Below are 22,991 nucleotides of genomic sequence, written 5' to 3'. Positions count from 1 at the left end.
ACAAAACAACATAAAAAAAACAGAACCCAGATCTTTGTGACTGGCGGGTGACTGTTTTCATTGTCCAGCATTTCATCCATAATGTGTTCCTTTTGCATGCCCAGTAGAGGCATTTAATTTACAGACCCTGGGCACGCATCGTACCGTGGGGACTTATAAGTAAATTAAATGTGCCAATCAAGGTGATGCCAAATGCACCATGTTTTATGGTGAGAGCAAACACACTTTACTACTGGGTAAAAGGCAAAAAGTGCATAGAGTCCAAATGCCAACAAAAACAGGCTCAGCAACTGAGGCAAAAATCTGGGGGTGAGCCTGCAAAGGTCCAGGTCCAACAGATTGTAAGAAATCGGGTTATTAGTTCAGGGGGATGACTATCCACCTTAAGTAACACATGCAATCCTTCTCAGGGTGAACAGTTAAAGTCACTAAATGTAATCTGAGCTCAACCCCTAGAAACTATGTCACAGAGCCTATAGGCTTAACTTACGGCAATGTGTAAAGTATTTATGCAGAACTTAAAACAGTGATAGAGTTAAGATACAAAACAACAAAAACCCCGAACCAATTTAGAAAAATAGAGAGTTTTTTATTTAATAAAATGACACCAAAACAACAACAACAAAAACAACAATGAAAACTGGAGAAATTAATGTTTACATTTTCAACTAAAAAAGTGCCCAAAAGTGTAAAAAGCCTAAAGCGCTAGCCTCTGTCAACTGGTTGTTCAGACTGGTACCTAGTCGTGATTTCAGGCTAACCGCGATGGAGCACAGGTAAGATACAGATATCAGGTTTGACCTGGTCTGGTGTTCTGCCATGGGACTTAGCTGAAGGCTCCACTATGTCAGATAGCCATTCTACGGTGTCCCGGAGAAGCCGTTAGTTTTTGGTACTAAAGCTCTCAGCAGGAGAAATTTGAATTTCAAGCTCAGAGAAAGTCCATCTATGGCAGGATACTTTTAGTATCTTTGCTCTGTGCAGATATCTTTGTTCTCACTTAGTCAATCTTTTAGAGCTCTGATTCCTCCAGCAGGACAAGGCTGCAGGTTATGGCAGAAAAGGGCTCCACGAAGGCAGATATAGTCTCTGTGAGGTCCTACTACAGAGGATTTGCCATTGTGAAAATGCTCCTGAGGGGGCTAACCATGAGTCTGAGGCCATTCACCAGGCACCTTGATCAGATCAGCTTGCCAGGTTGGTAAGCATTCTCCTGAGGTCTTTGGACCCAAACATTTTCTAAATTCCAGGTTTTTCAAGGGTGATATGAGAAATCTAGCCACACTCAACCAAGAGTTTCAGGACCAGCTCTTGACAGTCCGGACCCACTCCAGCAGAGTCTACCAGCAGGGTCTTTGGCAAGTTTAATTGGAATTGGTCAGCTGGTAAATTGCATAAAATACCTCTTGTAGCTTATTGTGTCCCTTTAGCTTGAAATAGGGGGTCAGACTACTGACTCTTTGCGTCACTTGGTTATACTGGGTGCAATAGCAAGTAGCTCCAGTCCTTCAGAGCTCTCTTCAGGACCAGAAAGCGTTCTGTGGAGAGTACATGAAATGCCATATTTATGCCTGGTACAAGCTAAAGAATGAGATTGACTACTGGTTCCTATCTAACAAATGGGTTAAAGTTCCTACTGGTACTTCCACAACAAGATCGCAGCCATACACAGCAGCTTCAGCACACAAATGACACACCCCACGACCGCACCAACGCCACCCACCTCCACCCTCCGCGCCTGGTCCCCGATAAGCACCGAAGACACCATCCGCACGATGAACTCCATCCACTCCAGATCTCCTACCGACCCCTGCCCTCACCACGTCTTCAACAAGGCCGACTCTATCATCACACCCCACCTGCGGGACATCATCAATACCTCCTTTGACACCGCTACCTTCCCGGAGAGCTGGAAGCACGCCAAACTCAGCGCACTACTGAAGAAACCATCAGCGGACCCCACCGAACTCAAAAACTACCGCCCCATCTCGCTCCTCCCGTTTCCGGCCAAAGTCATCGAGAAGACCGTCAACAAGCAGCTGGCCGCCTTCCTCGAGACGAACGGATCCCTCAACCTCTCGCAGTCTGGCTTCCGGGCCAACAACAGCACCGAGACCGCCCTCATCGCAGCCACCGATGACATCCGAGCCCTGCTCAACAACAGAGAAACAGCGGCCCTCATCCTCTTGGACCTCTCCACGGCATTCGACACTGTCTGCCACCGCACCCTAGTGCAGCGCCTCAGCAACGTCGGAATCCAGGAGAAGGCACTAGAATGGATCATCTCCTTCCTCGCCGGAAGGACACAGAAAGTCCGCCTCCCCCGTTCAGATCAGAAGCCACCAAAGTCATCTGCGGCGTTTCTCAAGGCTCCTCGCTCAGCCCCACCCTCTTCAATGTCTACATGAGCCCCCTTGCGGCCATCGCATGCCAACACAACCTCAACATCATCTCCTACCCCGACGACACCCAGCTGATCCTCTCCCTCACCAACAACCCCGCCACCGCCAGAGCCAACCTACACGAAGGGATGGCAGAAGTAGCCATGTGGATGATGAACAGCCGTCTGAAACTGAACTCAGACAAGACGGAGGTTCTCATCCTGGGCTCCTCGCCCTTCGCCTGGGATGACTCCTGGTGGCCCCCCGCCCTGGGCAGCGCACCCAAACCAACAGACCACGCACGCAACCTGGGCTTCATCCTGGACTCCTCCCTCTCCATGACCAGACAAGTCAACGCCGTCTCCTCGTCGTGCTTCAACATCCTGCGCATGCTATGTAAGATCTTCCGATGGATCCCCACCGAGACCAGGAAGACGGTCACCCAGGCCCTCGTCACCAGCCGACTGGACTACGGCAACTCCCTCTACGCCGGAACCACTGCCAAACTCCAGAAGATACTCCAGCGGATCCAGAACGCCTCAGCAAGACTCATCCTCGACATCCCCCGACACAGCCACATCTCCGGACACCTGAGAGACCTGCACTGGCTCGCGGTCAACAAGAGAATCACCTTCCGTCTCCTCACCCACGCACACAAAGCCTTACACAACCAAGGCCCAAGATACCTCAACAGCCGCCTCAACTTCTACAATCCCACACGCCAGCTTCGATCGACCAGCCACGCCCTCGCCGCCGTCCCCCGCATCCGAAGAGCCACCACAGGAGGAAGGTCCTTCTCCTACCTGGCCGCCAAGACTTGGAACTCCCTCCCGACTCACCTCCGCCTGACCCAAGACCACCTCGCCTTCAGGAAACAGCTCAAGACCTGGCTGTTCGAGCAGTAGCGGACCCCCCCCCCTCCCCAAGCGCCTTGAGACCCTCCGGGTGAGTAGTGCGCTATATAAATGCTTTGATTGATTGATTGATTGGTATTATTGAATATTTCTTCCGAGTGTTAATCTAAGTCAAGTCAAGTCAAGTCAAAGAATTTATATAGCGCACTACATACCCAGAGGGTCTCAAGGCGCTTAGGGAGGGGAAGAGGATTACTTGTCAAATATCCACGTTTTAAGTAGCTTTCTGAATGCTAGGTGGTTCTGGGTAAGGCGCAGGTAAGTGGGGAGTGAGTTCCATGTTTTAGCAGCCAGGTAAGAGAAGGATCTGCCTCCCATGGATGTCTTGTTGATGCGAGGTACAGTGGCGAGGGCTTGGCTGGAAGAACGTAGTTGGCGGGAGGGGGTGTAGAAGGACAGTCGTGAGTTGAGGCATTCTGGTCCGATGTCGTAGAGTGATTTGTGTGCGTGGGTTAGCAGTCGGAAAGTGATCCTCTTATTGACGGGTAGCCAGTGGAGGTCTTTCAGGTGACCAGAGATGTGTTCGTTACGCGGGATGTCTAATATGATCCTGGCTGATGCGTTTTTGGATTCGTTGGAGTTTCTTCTGGAGTTTGGCGGTAGTACCTGCGTAGAGGGTGTTTCCGTAGTCCAGTCGGCTCGTGACCAGAGCATGGGTGACTGTTTTTCTGGTTTCGGTGGGGATCCAGGGAAATGTTTTTTTGAGCATGCGAAGAATGTTGAAACAGGATGAGGAAACGGCGCTGACTTGTCTGTTCATTGAAAGTGAAGAATCCAGGATAACGCCTAGGTTCCGTGCGTGGTCTGTCGGGATGGGTGCTTTTCCAAGGGCTTCCGGCCACCAAGAGTCGTCCCATGCAGAGGGGGATGTACCTAGGATGAGGACTTCTGTTTTATCTGAGTTCAGTTTCAGACGGCTGTGTTTCATCCATTCGGCAACTTCTTTCATTCCTTTGTGTAGGTTAGTTTTGGCGGTGCTGGGGTCATTGGTGAGAGAAAGGATCAGTTGAGTGTCATCCGCGTAAGAGATGATGTTGAGGTTGTTTTGGCGTGCGATGGCCGCGAGGGGGCTCATGTATACGTTGAAGAGGGTGGGACTGAGTGAGGATCCTTGTGGTACGCCACAGATGACTTCAGTGGCCTCGGACTTGAATGGTGGAAGGCGGACTTTCTGGGTTCTTCCGGTGAGGAACGAGGTGATCCATTCAAGTGCTTTTCCTTGTATTCCGATGTTTCTGAGGCGTTGTAAAAGGGTGCTGTGGCAGACTGTGTCGAAGGCTGCGGAGAGGTCGAGGAGGATGAGGGCGACTGTGTCTCCATTGTCCAGTAGAGTTCGAATGTCGTCTGTTGCTGCGATGAGGGCGGTCTCAGTGCTGTGTTTTGCTCGGAAGCCAGATTGTGAGGAGTCGAGGGATTTGTTGGCTTCGAGGAAAGCGGCGAGCTGATTGTTGACAGCTTTCTCGATGACTTTGGCCGGGAAAGGAAGGAGTGATATGGGGCGGTAATTTTTGAGTTCGGTGGGGTCCGCTGTGGGTTTGTTCAGAAGGGCGGTGAGTTCAGCGTGTTTCCAGCTTTCCGGGAAGGTGGCGGAGTTGAAGGAGCAGTTGATGACGTCTCGGAGGTGCGGTGCTATGACGGAGTCTGCTTTGTTGAAGATGTGGTGAGGACATGGGTCAGTGGGGGATCCTGAATGGATGGAGTTCATCAGGCGGATGGTGTCCTCAGTGGAGATTGGGTTCCAGTCGTTAAGGGTGTTCAAGGGGGGAGAATGTTCAACATATGGTTGGGTGGGTTGGTCTCCGGGTTGGTTGTCGAAGCTGTTGTGGATGTCTGCAATTTTGTTGTGGAAGAATGAGGCTAGGGAGTCGCAGAGGGCTTGAGAGGGGGTGATGTCGTTGGAGTTGGCTGAGGGATTGGTAAATTCCTTGATGATGTTGAAAAGTTCCTTGCTGTTGTGGGCGTTGTTGTCTAGTCGATCCTTGAATGCTGTTTTCTTGGCCTTTCGGATTAGTTGGTGGTGTGAGCGGGTTGCGTTTTTGAAGGCGTCCTTGGTGCTAGTGGTTGGGTCTTTTTTCCAGGCCTTTTCAAGGGAGCGGCAGAGTTTCTTGGACTTCTTAAGATCATCGTTGAACCATGAGGCCTTCTTGCTGCCAGGTTTGCATTGACGTTTTTTCAGTGGTGCTAAGGTGTCGGCGGTGTTGGATAACCAAAGGGTGAAGTTGGCGGCGGCTTGGTCTGGGTTAGAAGAGTGGGCTGGGGTGTTTAGAAGGAGCGATGAGGAGATCTGGTCGATGGTGATTTTGTTCCAGTTTCTTTGCAGAGTTGGTTGGGGGTGGGTGATGGGTTTCGGCTTGTTGTAGGTGAAGTGAACGCAGCTGTGGTCAGTCCAGAGGAGATCCGTAGTATGGCTGAAGGAGACATGATTGCTGGAGGTGAAGACGGGGTCGAGTGTGTGACCTGCGATGTGGGTGGGGGAAGTGACCAGTTGTTTAAGTCCGAGGTTGGCAAGGTTGTCCAAGAGGGTGGTGGTGTTGCGGTCGTTGTTCTTTTCAAGGTGAAAGTTGAGGTCTCCCAGAAGGATGTAATCTTTGGAGGGGAGCGCGTGTAGGGTGATGAAGTCCGTGATATCTTCACTGAATTTTGCGCGGGGACCTGGTGGTCTGTAGAGGAGTGTGCCTCTGAGTGTGGTCTTGGGGTCGATGTGGATCTGGAAGTGAAGGTGTTCAGAGTTGGCGAGGTTGACGTCAGAGCTGGTTGAGATGTGGATTGATTTTTTATGGACGATAGCGATTCCTCCTCCTGTGTGGCCGGTACGGTCCTTGCGTGTGATCTTATAATCTTCAGGGATGGCAATGGTGATGTCTGGGGCGGAGGAAGCGTTCATCCATGTTTCTGTTAGGAAGGCGACGTCTGGAGAGATGGTGTCTAGTAGATTCCATAGGTCAATGGCGTGTCTGTGGACCGATCGGGTGTTGAGAAGGATGCATTGTAGGTGATTGGGGTCGGGAATCTGTGGTGTGGTCGTAGCGGGGATGTTGTCGGTGCCGATGAATTTGCAGGAATAGCAAGAGAAAGGTCCATGGGTGTGTCCAGGAGCGGCTTGGACGCAGTTGGGGGAGCGACCGGGGTTAAGGGCTAGGAGGGTGGTGGCATCGTAGGTAATGCGGGGGGGTTGGGCAGCGCGAGGAGCAGGGGGTCTGGCGCTGGGCGCGGTCCAGGCGCGGACGGGCGTAGACGGGCTTACCTTTGGCGCACCTTCGGCGCGGGTTGGGCGCGGTCGCTGCGCGTGGACGCTGCGCGTAAATGCAGTGGTCATATATGGATGGAGGAGGAGGAGGGGCGAGGGCGTCTCAGCTGGGAGGCGGGGCGGGTCCACGAGGACGACAACAACAAACAAACAAAATGGAGGCGGAGGGGGGAGCACAGACGCGCAAACCAAGTACAAAGTACACTTTAAATTACAAATGTGCAAATGCAGCTAAAGCGGCGAGCAGGCTAAACGCAGGCAATATGAAATTGGCAGTAGTAACTGAAGCAAAGGAAATGCAAGTCGCTAAGCAGCCCAACGATACCAGATGCCTGCAGGGGACACTGGGAGCGACCACTCAGCTCGAGTGAGAGGCAACCAGCCTTCCTACTGTGAAAATAGCTTTGGGACTATTCACTGTAAGAGCATATTTAACATTATATTTCTACATGTCCTACTTTTAAGTATCATGCACCCCCCTTTTGGACGATAAGGCCTACATAGGTGTCACCTATTGATATTTTAAAGAAAGGGTTTGACATGTCGAAAGGGTTTATTTTGACACATTTAATTGCATTTTTGCACGGCTATGGTCAGGCTGCATTGTTAGGTCAAAAGAGAGGTTGGCACTGCCACTGTAGTGGTTGGCAGAATAGTTGTTGCAGTTCACACGTCACATGTAACCTACATGGGATATGTGTTTGTGAACTGATGTTCCTTCTTTTTAAACAAATAATTGACGAGGATAAATCTTTATTGTCAAATGTTTCGCTGATAAAGGGCTATTGTTCCATTTCCAGTAATTAGCCACTTATTTAATCCATTATACTCTTTGTTTGTGTCATACATTTTTATTGAGGAAAACAGCCAGCTTTTATTGATAGTGAGGAAAACAGCCGACACGTGTTTCGCACTTATGGCAGATCATGCCAGGGCTTTTTTCAAGACTGCAACAGAATAAGAATGCAATCAATGCTTTGTAAATAGCAAAAGAGTGACCCCAAAGAGTGAGCAAAACAAACCAAGAGGCTGGTGATCAAATGCAGGGAGAGACGAAGGCAAAAAAGCCGAAGTGACTTCAAGGAATTTGTCTTTTTCCAAAGAGATCTAAACAAGGTCAAAAAGAAGCAGGCAGGAAAAAGAAGAATCCTGCTTCCAGAAATCACTGTGCTTACAGGATTTTGTAAAGGTGAACCTTAAGCCCAATAATAAAATATCAAAAGCGCATTATCTAAACTGAAGTATGCCACAAATTGTGACATCTTATAATGGCACTGATAGTAGTTTCAGATGTTAAGAGAGTATTTTAAAATGATTTTTTTTTTGTTGGAGAATATATGAGGAGGTTGCCTTCGATTATTCAGAGAGAGTGCACAACAAATAAGAGTCAGTGCTTCTGTTAGTCAAAGAGATTCATGCTTGAACAAGGCATGCAGTATGAAACAAAGTTTGTAACAGACCACAGATGGTCATTTGTAATACCTAAACAGTTTCATCAATTCTTGTGATTAAATCACATTAAGCAGCTTTTCAGTAGTTTGAGTTGAACATCCAAATTTCTAAAAGAAGAGTCGTTTGTTATAATAAGGGTGCATTAATCTCCATTTGGTTGTGACATTGAGCTTTTGAAAATTAGTACACAAATTGTTTACAGCTTACAAGCTAGCATCCGTTTCTTACAAGACTAGTTAAGGAATCATCAGTATGTTCTCAAATGGCAAATACAAGTACACATTCCTAAAAGTTTCCAAATGAAATAAGACAATCCTCCTTTGGGCTCCCCTAAATACGGAATTGTTGGACATTAGGGGGTATAGGGCAGTAGCCAATGGGCTACTTACCCTGGGGGACTCAGTTCTCTATATACCACTTCCTGGGGGAAGTGGGTATAACCCAGTCCCAGAGATCCAAAATTGGCCATCACCAAGATGGCCAGTTGTGAAAAGTTGCATCTGCTTCAGGTAGCCCAGTTCAAGGGTGGTGCTAGCCTGAGGGTGGACGCTCCTTTCTTGCCAAGCTCATTTTCCAGCCTCTCCAGGTGCCAAAGGGCTCTGGGCAAAGAGATCGGTTTCCTCTCCTATGAGAGAATCCACCTTCGCAGACCAAACACAGTGACCCTCTTTGAAGCTCGCCGGCCCTGAAATGCTAAGCACTCCCTACTTGAGAAGGCTTCGCTTATGGCCCCGAGAGCAAAGACCCTCAACCTTGGGGGTCAGCAACTCGTCTCTGCTGGCAGACTGTGTTATTGGAGAGTAAAGAAACAGAAAGAGTTAACACCAATGCCACCCAGAACCCAAACTTCAGGCATTTCACCATTTTTATACTGATTTAGCACAGGTGAAGTTGACACACCAAATTGGAGAATTCACATGTGGCAGGTTATTCATTGTGATATAGCGCAAAATGAATTCCTTTCATCTGTAGGGTTGCATCATAGTCCCGAGTAGTTCGCACCCGCATATATTCCTTTGTTACATTAACCAGAGACAGTAGAACATGGACTGTAATAATGTGAACTGTGGTGTATTAGGGACATTTTATTGTAAACGTGAAGAAATCAACATTGAAACTAGATGCATTTAGTTGAAAATATAAACGTGTAGAATTTGTGTATGCTGCTGACAATTATTCACATACTTTATGTGCTATGTAACATGTTCATTTAGAAGTGCTCAGTAAAAGGTGTTTATTTTATATGTAATTTCATAATGCTTGCATGCTATTTCCTTATGTTGGCTGAATTATGTAGGCCTGAAATGTTTTACCCTGGAAGCTCTCGCATTAGATTTAATAGTTGAATTTCATGTGCATGTTGGATTTGTTCTTCTTCATGTTTCTTCAGGTGGAAGAATCTTCTTCTCATCGGACCAATCCTGGGAATCAAAGTCATCTCACCAAATCTTGGGAGTATCGCTGCCTAATGGAAAGTTACCTATGAGGAGGTGGCCTGACTGGATGGCGTGAATTGCAAAGCACCCTGGGATACTGCCTGTGGTATTGATGTATCATAACTATGATAAGTAGGGAATGTGTCTGGGGAATTCTCCCTTACCTGCGAGAGAGGGAACATCTTACAACGAGCTCAGTTGCTTTATGATACTTGACCAAACTGACGTGAAGAGACTTCTTAGGAAGGCTTCACACACTGACACCATAACTGATCCTGCCTTGGGAAATAATATGTAGTGATGTCATGTTAGTGCTAGAGTAGGGACAGCTTAATGCTTTATACTCATAAAGTTACGATGAAGGGGAATTTGGATGTCTGCTCAATAATCTTTTGTAGCCTGATTCTCAAACTAATCATCTTGTGTATGTTGCACCGCCTTAACTTCATCCATAGATTTGGCTTTGTGTTAGTTCCAATGTATTTCCACGCCCTCACATTGAGGTGCTTGTACGTCCAGTTATTTCTTAAGAGTCATAGTAAATTGGAACTGAAATGAATGATCTGCTATCAATTCCCCCCCACACACTTTCACGCTGATAAAAAGAACCATTGACACAAGGTTCCAGAGCAGATCTAGAACATGGAATCCGGCTCCTTCAATAGTTTGGAAGACACATAAACTTAAAATGTTGAAACTACTAGGGTAGAACTTCCATCAGCAGAGAGTGCAGAAGGATCTAGTATTTGCAGTGATCTGGTGGGTGAATGTGGAGCTGCTGCATGTATTAGGAGTAGGAAGAGAGACATTCAGGGAGGTGGTAGATAGCTGGGAAGCCCCAGGCCAACTGTGACCAGCGGAACACAATTATAGGAGGCCATTGGGCTTTGACGTAGGATTACTTACTCATGTCTACTGCCCCTCCTGGGTGATAGGCTATCAACCAGGACTCCAGTAAATTCCCAACTACCTTTGGCAGGGTCACCTATGAGATTTCACATACGCCCTGGGCAACTCCCTAACACAAGCAGGTGTAAGTAGCAGATATGTATGTTGGCATTGCCAGGCTACATTGGTTGAACCTGCCTAGCTTGGGCTAACATTTTTCTATTAGGGAAAATATCACTCACCTACTGCACTATGTCTGTCCAAAGGGCATGACTCTGTCTAAATATTCTCTGTCTTATCCTTCCCTGCTTGGTTTCTAGTTCATGCGTCCTCACATGTTTTTGTGCGGGATGGGATGCAATGTTCATTGAGATGCTGCATGTTCTTCCACAGCCATTGACATTTCCTTATGGAAATAGATACACATTGCTATCAACTGTATGTATTTGTTTTTAATTGGTTTTGGATAAATTGACTCAAATGTCCCAAATACAATCATGAACTTATCATGAAAAATACATAATTTTATACTGAAATTCTTGATTTTTCTTTTTTCTATTAAATGTAAGTTTGATCTGCAACTATCACATATGGACAAATTCTGCCTTATGTGCCTATCCATCACCACTGCATGGTAGTAATATTTATTACATGTTGAATATTTCCATCATCATCAAGTCAATGTTGGGTACCACCCTATAAATATTATGACAAAAATTACCACCACCTGTAGGTAGGAACACAGGTAACCCCAGATTTGCTTCTGCCTATTTCTGCCTCTTCAGTGAAGTATAGCTTAGTTCCTACAAATCAGTAAGCATGGGATCCCAAACAGACATACTTGCTAGGGTTTTTTTTTTGGTTCCTACGTGTCATTCCACTTCCTGGCTTGCCCGTCTCTCCTACGGCCTCCCCCCTGCATTCTCCTTCCATGCTCTTTGTGTTTTTAAACTTCTGCTTACAAACCCTTTAGGAAGTGTTCCGCTCAATAAAACCGGCCCGCTAACATGGAGCCATTTCCACTTGATCCACCCTGCTCTTGTAGTGTCACTGACAGTGACCTGGCTGCCGTGGGCATCCTTGTGATCACTGATTTTCTTTGGTGCCTGACGCCTCTCAGGGCAGTCCTGATGGACACTGGACAAACTGCTGATATCATGATGCCAGCCTGCAATCAGCACCAGTTGTTGCAGCGGGATGTTTTTAAATTTCCAACCAGCCCAGGCCCCCATGCACTGCTGCTGTAAATTATATGACAGAGTCCGCCCTGACTTCGCTCGTGTTGTTGCCCTGTTCTGTGTAGGAGGGGGTAAGTGCGTCCAGTCATGGTGAGAGAAGAGCCACACAGCACAGCGTAGCCACCAAACCAAGAGCTCTGTTTTGTGAACACTACAAGGCAGGGGCTTCACAGATTATCCGTCAAGCTTATCTTTGCCCAGCCTGCTTCCGAGTCGAGTCGAGTCTGGGTAGCTCTCAGCAGCCCACTTGGTCTGTCTAAGCAAGCAGTGCTTTTTTTGGCCAGATCAGGAGGCAATAAGCATGATGCGCCTTGCATGTTTTGCGCAAACGGTGAACAGTTGCGCACACAGACAGCAGATTTGGCGCTGGCAAACTCAATTGTTGCGCCCTCCATGAGCAGACAAGTGATCCTCCCATACCCTGCTCACCCTACTGGGCCATGTTGACCCCTCACAGTGCTCTCCCTACTATGGGGCAGAGTCATGCTGGCAGGAATTCTTCTGCGTCAGCTCATTCTCCAGCCTAGGAAGACATCATTGGGGCCCACCGTAGACTGTGGACAATCCTACGATCGTACACTGCATTGAGCCTTTTCTAAACTTGGAGAAAGCCCCTCTCTTACTGCACTGGAAAAGCTTGCAACAGTAATCCAAAAGTGACCATTCGCAAGATGGCCAACGCTCTGAGCAGAGTGTAGAGTATAGTTCCCTGGGCACGGATAGTGATTAGTATCCATCCCTAGCTTTGTAACTATACAGACTTTGGAGCGCAGAGCAAGTCTATGTTAAGTGAGTTGTATCCTCCACTCGTTGCTGCAATTATGCAATAGGATTTCGTATGATGACTCGCCTGAACCGACAGACTTTGATTCAAGTTAAACACGCCTCAGGGATCATGTCTTCAGAGGAAGGAGTTGGGGAGTAGGGTCGGGAACTCACCCTCTGTGCCCCTCCCTGTGAGCACGAGAGGCACTTCTAACTTCATTTACAAAGCACCTCAAAGCCACCCCTGGGTATTTCGGTGCTACAGTGCATAGAGCAAAACACTTCACATTCCCAATAAAATAGGATGTACAAGATATGATGCAGTTTATGGACTATTAACGGTAAAATACTTAAACATATTTCAAAGTTAAGACTGGATAGATTGAGAAGGTTTGTACCATGCTTTAAACCCATTATCTGAAGACAAATTTCCATTTATTACCTAAGACATGCAAGCTGTTGTACCAAAGATGGCCCATGATACATTGTGTTGCTGTAAGCATGGTTAACGGCCGTTAATACAGTTGTTCAAAATGATCATTCTATTGAGGATTTACTCGTGATCTAATCTCTGATAATATTGAGCCCACTTTTGTAGGAGTATTATTGATCCTCGCGACGGGCCACTAATGTATGTACCTTGAGGAGCCACAGATGCATGCATTGCAAGGAACTATGGATGACTGCAATGTAAAAGGGCCACTGATCCATGTATTTTGAGTTACCACTAATGCATGTACTGCTTACGGCCCCTGATAGAGGTCTATGGTGAGACTAAGGATGCTGCATGCACTCCACCTCTTCTTAGCTTGGAACATTTTTGCATAGAATGATTGAAGTGATGCAAATGCAGCGAGTTGCAGTTTTGTAACAACAGCCCATATGAAAAGTGAAACAGCAAGTCACAGAATGCATTTTCACACTGTTCGCTAAAAAAGCCAATTTTGATAAACATATTACACTGGTTTCCTTTCTTAATACATGTTTAGCCACTAGGACCCCTCTCTTAACTGGGGATAATTTTTGATAATGTGAGATTAAGGTCTTGAAAGTCAGTTTGGTGAGCTGTGTTTACGTTATTTTCACCCCATGTAAGGTGGCCCCATTGAGAACCATCTACTGTCCGTTAGTGCTAGTGCAGCATGCAATTCTGACATATTTCCCGGGCCTAGCCATGCATACACACTCCACCATCAAACTGTGGGTGAGAAACAGAGAGTGGAAGTAGGAGAAAGAATTTGCATAAGCTGTTCAGATGTGAGACAGTTGTTTTGAGACCATTCGATTAGTACAAAAGGGATCATTTCAGAAACATCTCAGGGATGTAACTGCTATTTTCTGTTCTTGAAACAGTGTCACTCAAAATATCTCCCAAATGCCACCCAAATGACAATCACAAAAAACGTCACACATATACAACCTGAAAGCTTGGCAGCTATGAGGCTCCGCGCTGGGGCCCCTCCCAACTCCTAGTGCCCTTCCATCTCTACTGCTTTGCAGCACTTTTAAGGTCTTAGAGATTCTCGTTGCTCAAATGAGTGAATTTCTGATATTTATATGTTTTCATTGTCTTCATTGCTTGGTTTTACTCGAGAGAAAGTGTCTTTGAATGTCACTCATAATTACACTGAAATTATGAAAATTTAACTTAAATGGCAACAGGGGATTACGCCCCTACTCTTCACTTTTTGTAGGATTTCGCTTTATTAGACACGTCTTTTTTTCCCTATATGTTACTAAAATCCTTTCTCTGCATATCTCGCATGCAATCTTCATACTTTCCATCACTGTTTTCACTGTCCTACAGGTACTTGTGCATGTACCTCTTTGTGTGCTCTCTTACTATGCCTGCTGTCATACACACACTAATGTCTGACCTTTAAACACGCTTTTTTCTGTTTGTCAATAATTCGTCAGGTTTGTACCTCCACGCACTTTGACACAAATTGGTAATTACCACTGGAAAATAAGTGTCCATTGCTCAGTGCGCTATGGTTTGAGGTTTAAGGATTGGATGAGCACATAGTGTCAACACCTCTAAGATGCAGTGACATGCACTGTGAGAAACTCCTTACCTGCCTTTAGCCGCAGCTCCAGAGCTCTGTCATGACTATGCACAGAATACTTACACTCACCAATCCCTAGAGGTCAGTTTACAGTGTGCGCTAGAATAGTCATACTTAAAAAAAAAGTCAGAAACACGAAGCCTGGTGAAAACAAAGGGCCTCATTTATGAGAAATGACGCATCGCTGCGTGAAAGTAGCGATGCGTCCCTTCTCTGTGCGCACTCCTTGCGACATTTCTGATGCGTCATAGTTAATGTATGACGCATCATGTTGCAAGGAGTTACAGATACGTCAGTATTTCTGACGTATCTGTAAGCGCAAAAGTGACGCATTGCTGGAGTGTGTCCCAAAAGTGACGCAACTCCAGCAATGCGTCCTTTCACATGGGGCAAGCCCCATGTGAAAGGGCCTGCGTCAGTCTTACGCCTGCTGTGAGGCAGGCGCAAGATTTTGACGCAACGGCAACCTAAATCTCATAGATTTCACTGCATCACTTCTACGACCCTTCCTTGCTTCAATACGCCCCCCTTGCATACATTATACCTGGTGCAGGTATAATGTGGCGCAGGGGTTTACAAAGGGACGCATCTACCTAGATGCATCACTTTGTAAATATGGCGCAACAAGGCACATTTTTTACGCCAATGGTGCGTCACAAAAAGTGACGCACCGGCGGCGTAAAAGTGACGCACAGCCTCATAAATGAGGCCCAAAGAGTTTTAGGCAATGCAAGAAAACACGGGCTGCTTTTATCACATGTTAAAATGTGTTAATTTCTCCATGCTAAAATCAGTGCCACCTTGGAAAGGGTTAGTATCTCCTCTATGGTGCATTGTATGCACAAATGTTTCTTACATTAAGGCCAAACCTGTTGGCATTGCCATTCTTGTTTTACACACAGCTAAGTCAGCTCATACTTCGCTACTTCTGCCACTCAGCAACGTAATTCTCTCTTCCCACTGTCCAATTCATTTTTTTCCCACATCCTGCTTTATTTAAATTTGATTATGGGCTGCTCTTTCATTCAAAAAGAAAAAATGTTTGCCCTCTCTTTATAGAATTTTTTTTAATTTAGCTCTCCAAGATGGATGTCTAACTATCCTAAAATGGTAAATGAAAACAAAATAGACACCATGTGTGGTGCATTAGCAGGTATATGTACTGAAAAATGAACGCCTATGTGTCTGTTACCAAGGAGAGGGTCAGCCACTTTCCTGAAGTTCACAGGTGTCACTTTCTATGTGTGAGCTTTTTTTTAATATGCATTTTTATTAAATAAAAGGTAGTCCCTGTTACCTGCTATACATTCCATCTTGCATTTTATGATCCTTTTCCCTATTTTTATTCATAATAAGTGATGATATCTTTCATTTATAGTGGTATCAAGTTGCTAGATACCACTAAACCTCTGGGCTTGTTACCTTATCTGGCTTCCCCTACCCACAATAAGGGGCACTTGCTGGATCAAATTTTCTGTACAATGCCCATTGCTGTTGCCCCCCCTCAACCAGTGTTGTGGTCCCACCACATGTTGGTGTACTTTGATATTCAGTACAAAGCTAGCCCTTCCTTCAGAGAGATTGGCCCTCCGCCCCAGACATCTTGCGCGTTCCATAGAGTATCTCCGGATATGGTTGCACAGTATTTGCTGGCCCACCCGTGCCCGTCAATAGGTGACTTAAAGCAGGATCTTGATCTTTTTCAAACATGGTTAGCGCAGTGCCTTAAGGAACTGATCCATCCTCAGCGGAAGCTTAAGATCTCCTCTCGTGCCTCAGCACCGTGGTTTACGCCAGCGCTTAATGCCAGCCGCAAGTTGTGTAAGAAGGCCGACTACGATGAACCTATGAAGGAGGCCTATAGGCGGTGCGTCAAGGCTTACAACAAGGAGATTTTTGTGGAAAAGAAATCCTACTTTGCTAAGAGGATTGAGGAGGCCTCCTGCACCAGCAAAGAAATTTTCCTGATTGTGAAGGAATTCACCTCCCCGGCCTCTATCACTCCTAAGTGCTCCTTTTCGGAATCTTGGGTCACCCAAATGGCAAACTTTCTTGCTAATAAGATCACTAGCATTCAGGCAACTTTCTCTCCTGCTGTGAGGGTGGCTATTTCCAACATTGTACCGCCCTCCCTCTTGCCTGCAGAGGGGCAGCCCATTCTTGCAAATTTTCCTCTTATTGAACCGCAAGCCTCACTGGAAAGCCTATCCAGAATGAGATCTGGGTCACCACTGGACCCCTGTCCTGCAAAGTACCTGGCCAAAATGGCACACGTTATTAACCCCATGGTTAACCCAATTTTGAATCACTCCTTTGAGACATGGGTCGTGCCACCAGCTTGGAAGCAAGCCTTGGTCCTCCCTCTTTTAAAGAAACCGTCATTAGTCCCTAGCATTCATGCTAACTATCGACCCATATCGCTGCTCCCGGTTCTGGCTAAGGTGACGGAGAAAGATGTGCAGACAGTTCTGGCGGACTTTGGGGAGTCTCACGGCGTCCTTCATTACACCCAGTCCGGTTTTCGGGCAAACATGAGCACTGAGACAACTCTGCTGGAGGTGTCGGAAGCAATCAAGGAGGTCCAGGATAACGGAGGGAAAGCACTGCTGGTGCTGTTAGATCTGTCGGCGGCATTTGACACCGTTCCTCATGACCGTCTCCTGGCAAGACTCTTTGAGAATGGTGTGAGGGGAACGGTGTTCAGATGGTTCGAGTCTTTTCTTTCTAACCGACAACAGACAGTCAGGGCCCCTCCGTACTCGGCTGCAGTGCCGCCTTTGGAGGTGGGAGTCCCACAGGGGTCGATTTTAAGCCCCACCCTCTTTAATATCTATATGCCCCCTCTGGCGGCGCTGGCTGAGTCTTATGGTGTCCAGATTGTCTCTTACGCCGATGACACCCAGCTTCTCTTCACCTGCAGTAAGAACAGGGACTTCGACGGAGATCTCATTAAGAGTTGCCTGGGTGCGGTGTTTGGCTGGTTTCAACAAAACCAGCTGAAATGCAACTCAGACAAATCGGAGGTCCTCTTCTTTGGGTGTCCACCGGACCCCTGCTGGAAGTCCTGGTGGCCGGCGGCTATGTACCCACCCTCCTCAAACACGGGGATGGCTAAGAATCTCAGAGTTAAGTTGGACAACGGTCTGACCCTCAAACCTCAGATTCTGGGCCTGGTGGGTCAATGCTTCAGGATATTAAAAATGCTCAGGAAATTTCTCCCTCACCTATCCATTGCCCACAGGAAAAGCATGGTGCAAGCCCTGGTAGGGTCCAGGCTTGACTATGCCAACATGCTCTACCCCAGCCTCCCTTAGTACCTCCTATCGCGTTTGCAGGTGGTGTAGAACTCGGCTGCTTGAGCAATCTTTGGCCTTGGCTGGAGGTCTCATGTCTGTTGAAATCTCTCCACTGGCTACCGATACGGAAACGTATCGAGTTCAAGGCGCTGACCATGGCATTCAAGGCACTCCACGGTTCAGGTGCCTGGTACTTAAGGAAGAGGATGGGATTTCACTGTCCGTCTAGAGCCTTACGTTCTGCCTCCCTGTCACTTGCCACTGTTCCGGCAGTTAGGCGTGCTCGCATCGGGGGTCGCTCTTTCAAATATCTTGCACCCCGGGCCTGGAATGCACTGCCACTGTCACTAAGAAGAAGCGAGAAATTACTGTCTTTTAGAAAGGAGCTTAAGACGTGGCTGTTCTGTAAGTAATCCTCCTCTACTGCGATGGTCGTGTTGTGCGGTGTCTGATAGCGCCGGGACACTCGGTTCGAGTAGCTGAGCGCTCAATAAAACTCCAACTAACATAGCATTCATCCATTTACACCCCTTTAGGTTAACATAGCCATAGCTTTACTGTACAGTTTCTATAAAAGCTTTTAGTATGGTATAGGGTGCACCTTTTTCTTTAAATTATCACTCCACTTACAAAATGCATTTTACAATGCCAATAGCTCCAAATCCAACAATTGCGAGACCTATTGTATTGCGAATGCTTGCTTATTGTACTGGCGATACAGCTAAAGCTAAAAGTTGCTCTAAGTTCGTGAATTCTGTGTTGACAAAATAGTATGCAGCATGAACTCATGATAGTAACTGTCGATATATCACTTATAACACAAACTTACCTGTTTGTCATTCAAGTCAGAGTTATGTCTTCTGTGGTTCACGCGAAAGCTCTGACGTCTCCGTATTAGGATTTCCTTGGCCTGTTTTACACCAGTTTCTGTTGGCAGCGTGTGCCTGTTGTATGCCGGTGTCTGATCTCCAAACATGAAAAACACAATCATTAACAGGACTATCTACAAAGTTTGAATATGCTGGCAGATGCACTGATGTATCTTGCTTTGGAATTCAATTCTCTAACATAAATTACCCTCCACAGCTTTCCCCCTTCTTTCTCCCTAGGGCATGTATCAGGCTCTCAAATTACCTTGTATATATATGCACATCAATTTGTCTCAATTCGTGTTTTATATCATGTTATCTTCATTATGCATATACACCATAAGTATCTGTCTGTTTCATTGTTTGCATTCACATAGGTATCTTTTCATGTTCTTTTTATATTCAGATTTAGTGCTTATTTTATGCAAAATCTTTCATGTAAAGTGCTCTGACACACTTCCAGTCTGTATCTCACATAATAAAATAACTAAAACCACTAAATACATGTGATTGACTCACAACGTTATTCGTTGTTAAAACTCACACCAAACATTAAAAGGGCGAATTCAAACAACCATGCATTCATGCATTTCAGTAGTATTTGTAAATGTAAACTTGTCACAATGGACATCTGCTGTTTGCTAAACACTTTCAGCTCTGAAGAATAAGACAACCGAGGAACAGGAAGGTGTTTCGCCCAGGACCACACAATTCGGGCAACTGAGAAGATCAGATTAGGAGACTGATCTCACGTTTTACAGATCACCGTCACCGTGTTCATATCTTCTCAACAGCATAGATGTTAAGATGCAGGGCCGGCTTTAGGGGGGTGCGACCGATGCAGCGGCACTGGGCGCTGACCTGGAGGTTGGGGCACTTACTTTAGGGGGGTCGCTGTGTTTAGCAATAATTTACAATTTAAAATCCCCTGCTGCAGAGTTACTTCAGCATCCAGCTTTCAGGCAGCAATAAAAATGTCAAGATAACTCTTGTGATCAATGTTCCTGCTAGAGAGTGAGAGACTAGAGTTTCCTCTAATGGCAGTTTTGACTCGCCATAAAGAAGAGCAGATGGTTAATAGGCCTGCTGCAAAGAACAAATCTGTATTTTATGTGGGTAGCTGGGTGGATTAGTAAAGCCAGCCTTTACCAGTGCTTGAAAACAAATTAAATGTATGTGAGAGAGGGGATATGGAGAGATGAGGTGTACTTTTACAGGGCAGAAGTGAGTGAATCCGAGGAGGTGTTGCCCAAACAGACTGCTGCGCCAGGCACTACCAGCGCTAAAGCTGACCCAGTTAAGACGTGCATTGTTTTCCAGCGACTTTCCACCTTGGTATTCTTGAGAGGCATGGCATGCAGCTGCCCATGGAAGCCATCACCTGCAGATTTATGACTTCAGCCAGTGAGAAAAGAGAGGCGTGCGAAGACAGAGGACAGCTAGTTAAGAGCACAGAGGCATTTTTGTGAGAGGCTTGCATCACGTTTGCACCATGCAAAATGGTACATGCATTCCGCAAGCCTCTAAGTCAGATTTATGTAGCTAAGCAAAGGTACACTGAATGGTTTTGAATGGCTTCATAAATATGGAATAAGGCAACATAGCACAGATCACTGCGCTGCCCTACTCTGTGGAAGGGAGGCGTTCCATGGGTGTTGCGGTGGGTGTTCCCATGGACATCCCATGGCTTTATCTTCTGCAGCACACATAGAAAGAGGAAACACCTCTATGGATTGTTTTTGTGCAATGAGGTGCCCCTTCCTGCACAAACGTTATACTGCTTTTAACAAAGGCACCCTTGCACTACGGTTCATGGGTGTCTGCGTTGGCACTAGGCTGCTGAAACGGTGCCAATGCAGGGGGAAAGGACAGAAAAGTACTGTATTGCTTACATATGGTGCTTTCCTGCCCTTTTCCAGTGATGCAGTGCAGCAAGGTGACTTGCTGCACTGCCCAGTGCCATTATTTTCATAAATATGCCCCATAGTGTGACAGCTTCTGAAGGGTATGCTCCCACACCTCCACAGTAGTATGAGAGGTGGCTGAGCACACCTTCACTGGAATGCAGTTCTGCGCTCTGGCCCACACGTTATTGCTCTCAGAGAACAGTGGTTAGAAATAAATCCACACACTTGGCAGCACCCTAGTGTGTCTGATTTAAAGAAGAATCTCCTTCACTATACTGAGTGAGCGGGAAACAAAAGGACCATATAAGAGAGTGACATAGTTAGAATGGCCTGCCCTATACTGCTGCTTTCCCTCAGGCAAAGTTAGCTAAGCATGTATTCCATTATCTGAGAATGTAGGAGTCAAGACAGAGGTGTAGAAGCCTTCCATGACAACCAGAAAACATACAGTTATAGGTGAGCTCCAATAAATAAGTGGAGATTAAGGGAGTGAACACCAGCCATTTTATGCACAAGGGCATTAGAAAGATGGTAGGTGGAAAGATGGAATGAAACAAGAAGTAGAATATTGTATATTATCCAGTGCTTAATTTGTGAAAGAATGAGTGCTGGTTCCTAAACCTCTGCTTAGATGCTGCTGATCAGTGCAATACAATGTCGATATGCAGAATACCAGGGCTTTTAGTCAATTGTAAACTTTATTCAGTGCTTTTCAGTATAATAAAAGTGCAACACAAAAACATTTTAAAATGCATTAAAATGTTAAAAGTGTAACTCTTCATATAAACAATTCAGTTAAATGTAAGGAGAGGAGTGACTGGTTAAGAGAAGAACCAATTTCATCCATTTATGTAAGTCATTTAAAGTGCAACGATTAACCTGTTGCGTGCGTTAATTGTGGGAAGTCCCAGTGCAGACCTTTCCTTGTTTTCAATAGCTGCTATAGGTAAGAGGGCATAACACAGCACACGTAGGGGGTATGTACTTATTGTAAAAATAAAAGTGCTGCTTTGCACTGCCTAAAATTAAGTGTTTTGAGTGTAGGTAAAATATATCTCTTCCCACACAATTTTCAATAGAATACTAGCTGCAAATTGGTTATGAGTGTCACAGTGTCGCACGGCATAAGGCTATGTCTGACAGGGAGTGACAGTTAATCAGGAACCCTAACATCAGCAAGAGCATATTTACCCTAAATCGGGTCAGGATAAACCTTTGTTTGTCATTACATACCAGGGTCAAATATGGTTTCACGCCCTCCTGTGGGGCTAGCCTGTTGTAAATGACTACAGACTTACTCCCTCGCCCTCCCTTCTCTTTTTCCATGATATTATTCTGGGAATGTTGTTTCAGCTTATCCTTATCTGGTGATTTACAGGTTTTAGAGTTCATAAAATGTTTCGGTAGGCCGATCCTCTCGCATATAGATTTGACATATCTCAGCAAGGGAATTTCTAGCAAGTGGTCTTATTTCATTGCTTCATTGAAAACTGAGGGGCATAATATCAAGGGGGTTTATCTCCGCTTTTTTGGCTTTAAAAGCCAAGAAAGCGGAGATCAAATTATCTCCCTATTACCTAGCTGTCGCTAACACCAGTTAGCGACAGCTAGTGGGAGATAGCGACTATCTTGGGCCCCACTTTGCATGTCAGTGATATTCATCTCTAATGACATGCAAAGTGGGCGTGCCAAGATGTTAGCGACTGAAAACAGTCGCTAACATCGCTATCTCCTATTACCAACTTTTGGAGATATTTGCGCTAAGCGCGAATATCTCCAAAAGCTAACACCTGCCCTGAGCAGTTCTTAGCCATGTTATCCAATGGGAGGTGGATAACATGGCTAAGAGCATTAGCTCGCTAATGCATGATTATCGCTGACTTTTCAGCGATGTTCATGCATTGCGGCCGATTTTTATCGCATTTGCGATAAACCTTGGTAATACCAAGGTTTATCTGCGATAAAAATCGACGCAGCTCAGCGATAATTTTTTCACGCTAACCAAGCAATAGCGATAATTATCGCTATTGCTTGGTAATATGCCCCTGAATTATTTAGCCCCATTTCTTCTCACAACTAGATCATTTGCCAGAGCGAAATAGGGGTCATCTTTAGTCTCTCAGAGACATAAGGGCGTCCTAGTTCAGCGTGAGATATGTAGTTCGAGCGACTAAAGGGGAGGGAGAGAGTATGTTTAAAAAAGGAGTTCTCAATCCCTTGGATGCTCTGTGTGTTAACCATTCCCCAGACCACTGCACCATATGAGGCCACCACCACTGTTTTGCATGCATCTGTAGTAAGGAGATCCCTTATTGCCTTAAAACCCAATTCTTTGTGAATTATGATGTCCCATTAATGGATTCTAACCTCTATTGTTTACCATCAGAGACCACATATTTTTATTAACAAAAGTATCTCTAGGAAGGAAAAAGTGGATGATTCGCTCAGTTTATGCCCCTCCGCATAGAAAACAGGTTTTATATTAGGTTTGGCCCCATAAGTCATGATGTAGGCTTTGAAGCCATTTATCTT

The 22,991-nt window shown here is 46.0% G+C and overlaps 1 protein-coding gene across 1 annotated transcript in view; it reads right to left on the bottom strand.

The window, feature by feature from the left end:
- LOC147718779 (sodium/hydrogen exchanger 2-like) overlaps positions 1-22,991 on the bottom strand; it is a 537,314-nt gene that overhangs the window by 29,826 nt on the left and 484,497 nt on the right. Inside the window, exon 9 of the mRNA XM_086918760.1 lies at positions 18,513-18,644. Within this exon, the coding sequence (XP_086774886.1) occupies positions 18,513-18,644 (132 nt within the window). The remainder of the gene's footprint in view (positions 1-18,512; positions 18,645-22,991) is intronic.

The sequence above is a fragment of the Lissotriton vulgaris genome, chromosome 4_1 (genome assembly GCF_964263255.1).
Source record: "Lissotriton vulgaris chromosome 4_1, aLisVul1.2, whole genome shotgun sequence".
NCBI classification, from domain to species: domain Eukaryota; kingdom Metazoa; phylum Chordata; class Amphibia; order Caudata; family Salamandridae; genus Lissotriton; species Lissotriton vulgaris.
The sequence above is the reverse complement of the archived record's forward strand: the minus strand, read 5'-3'. Positions and strand labels throughout refer to the sequence as shown.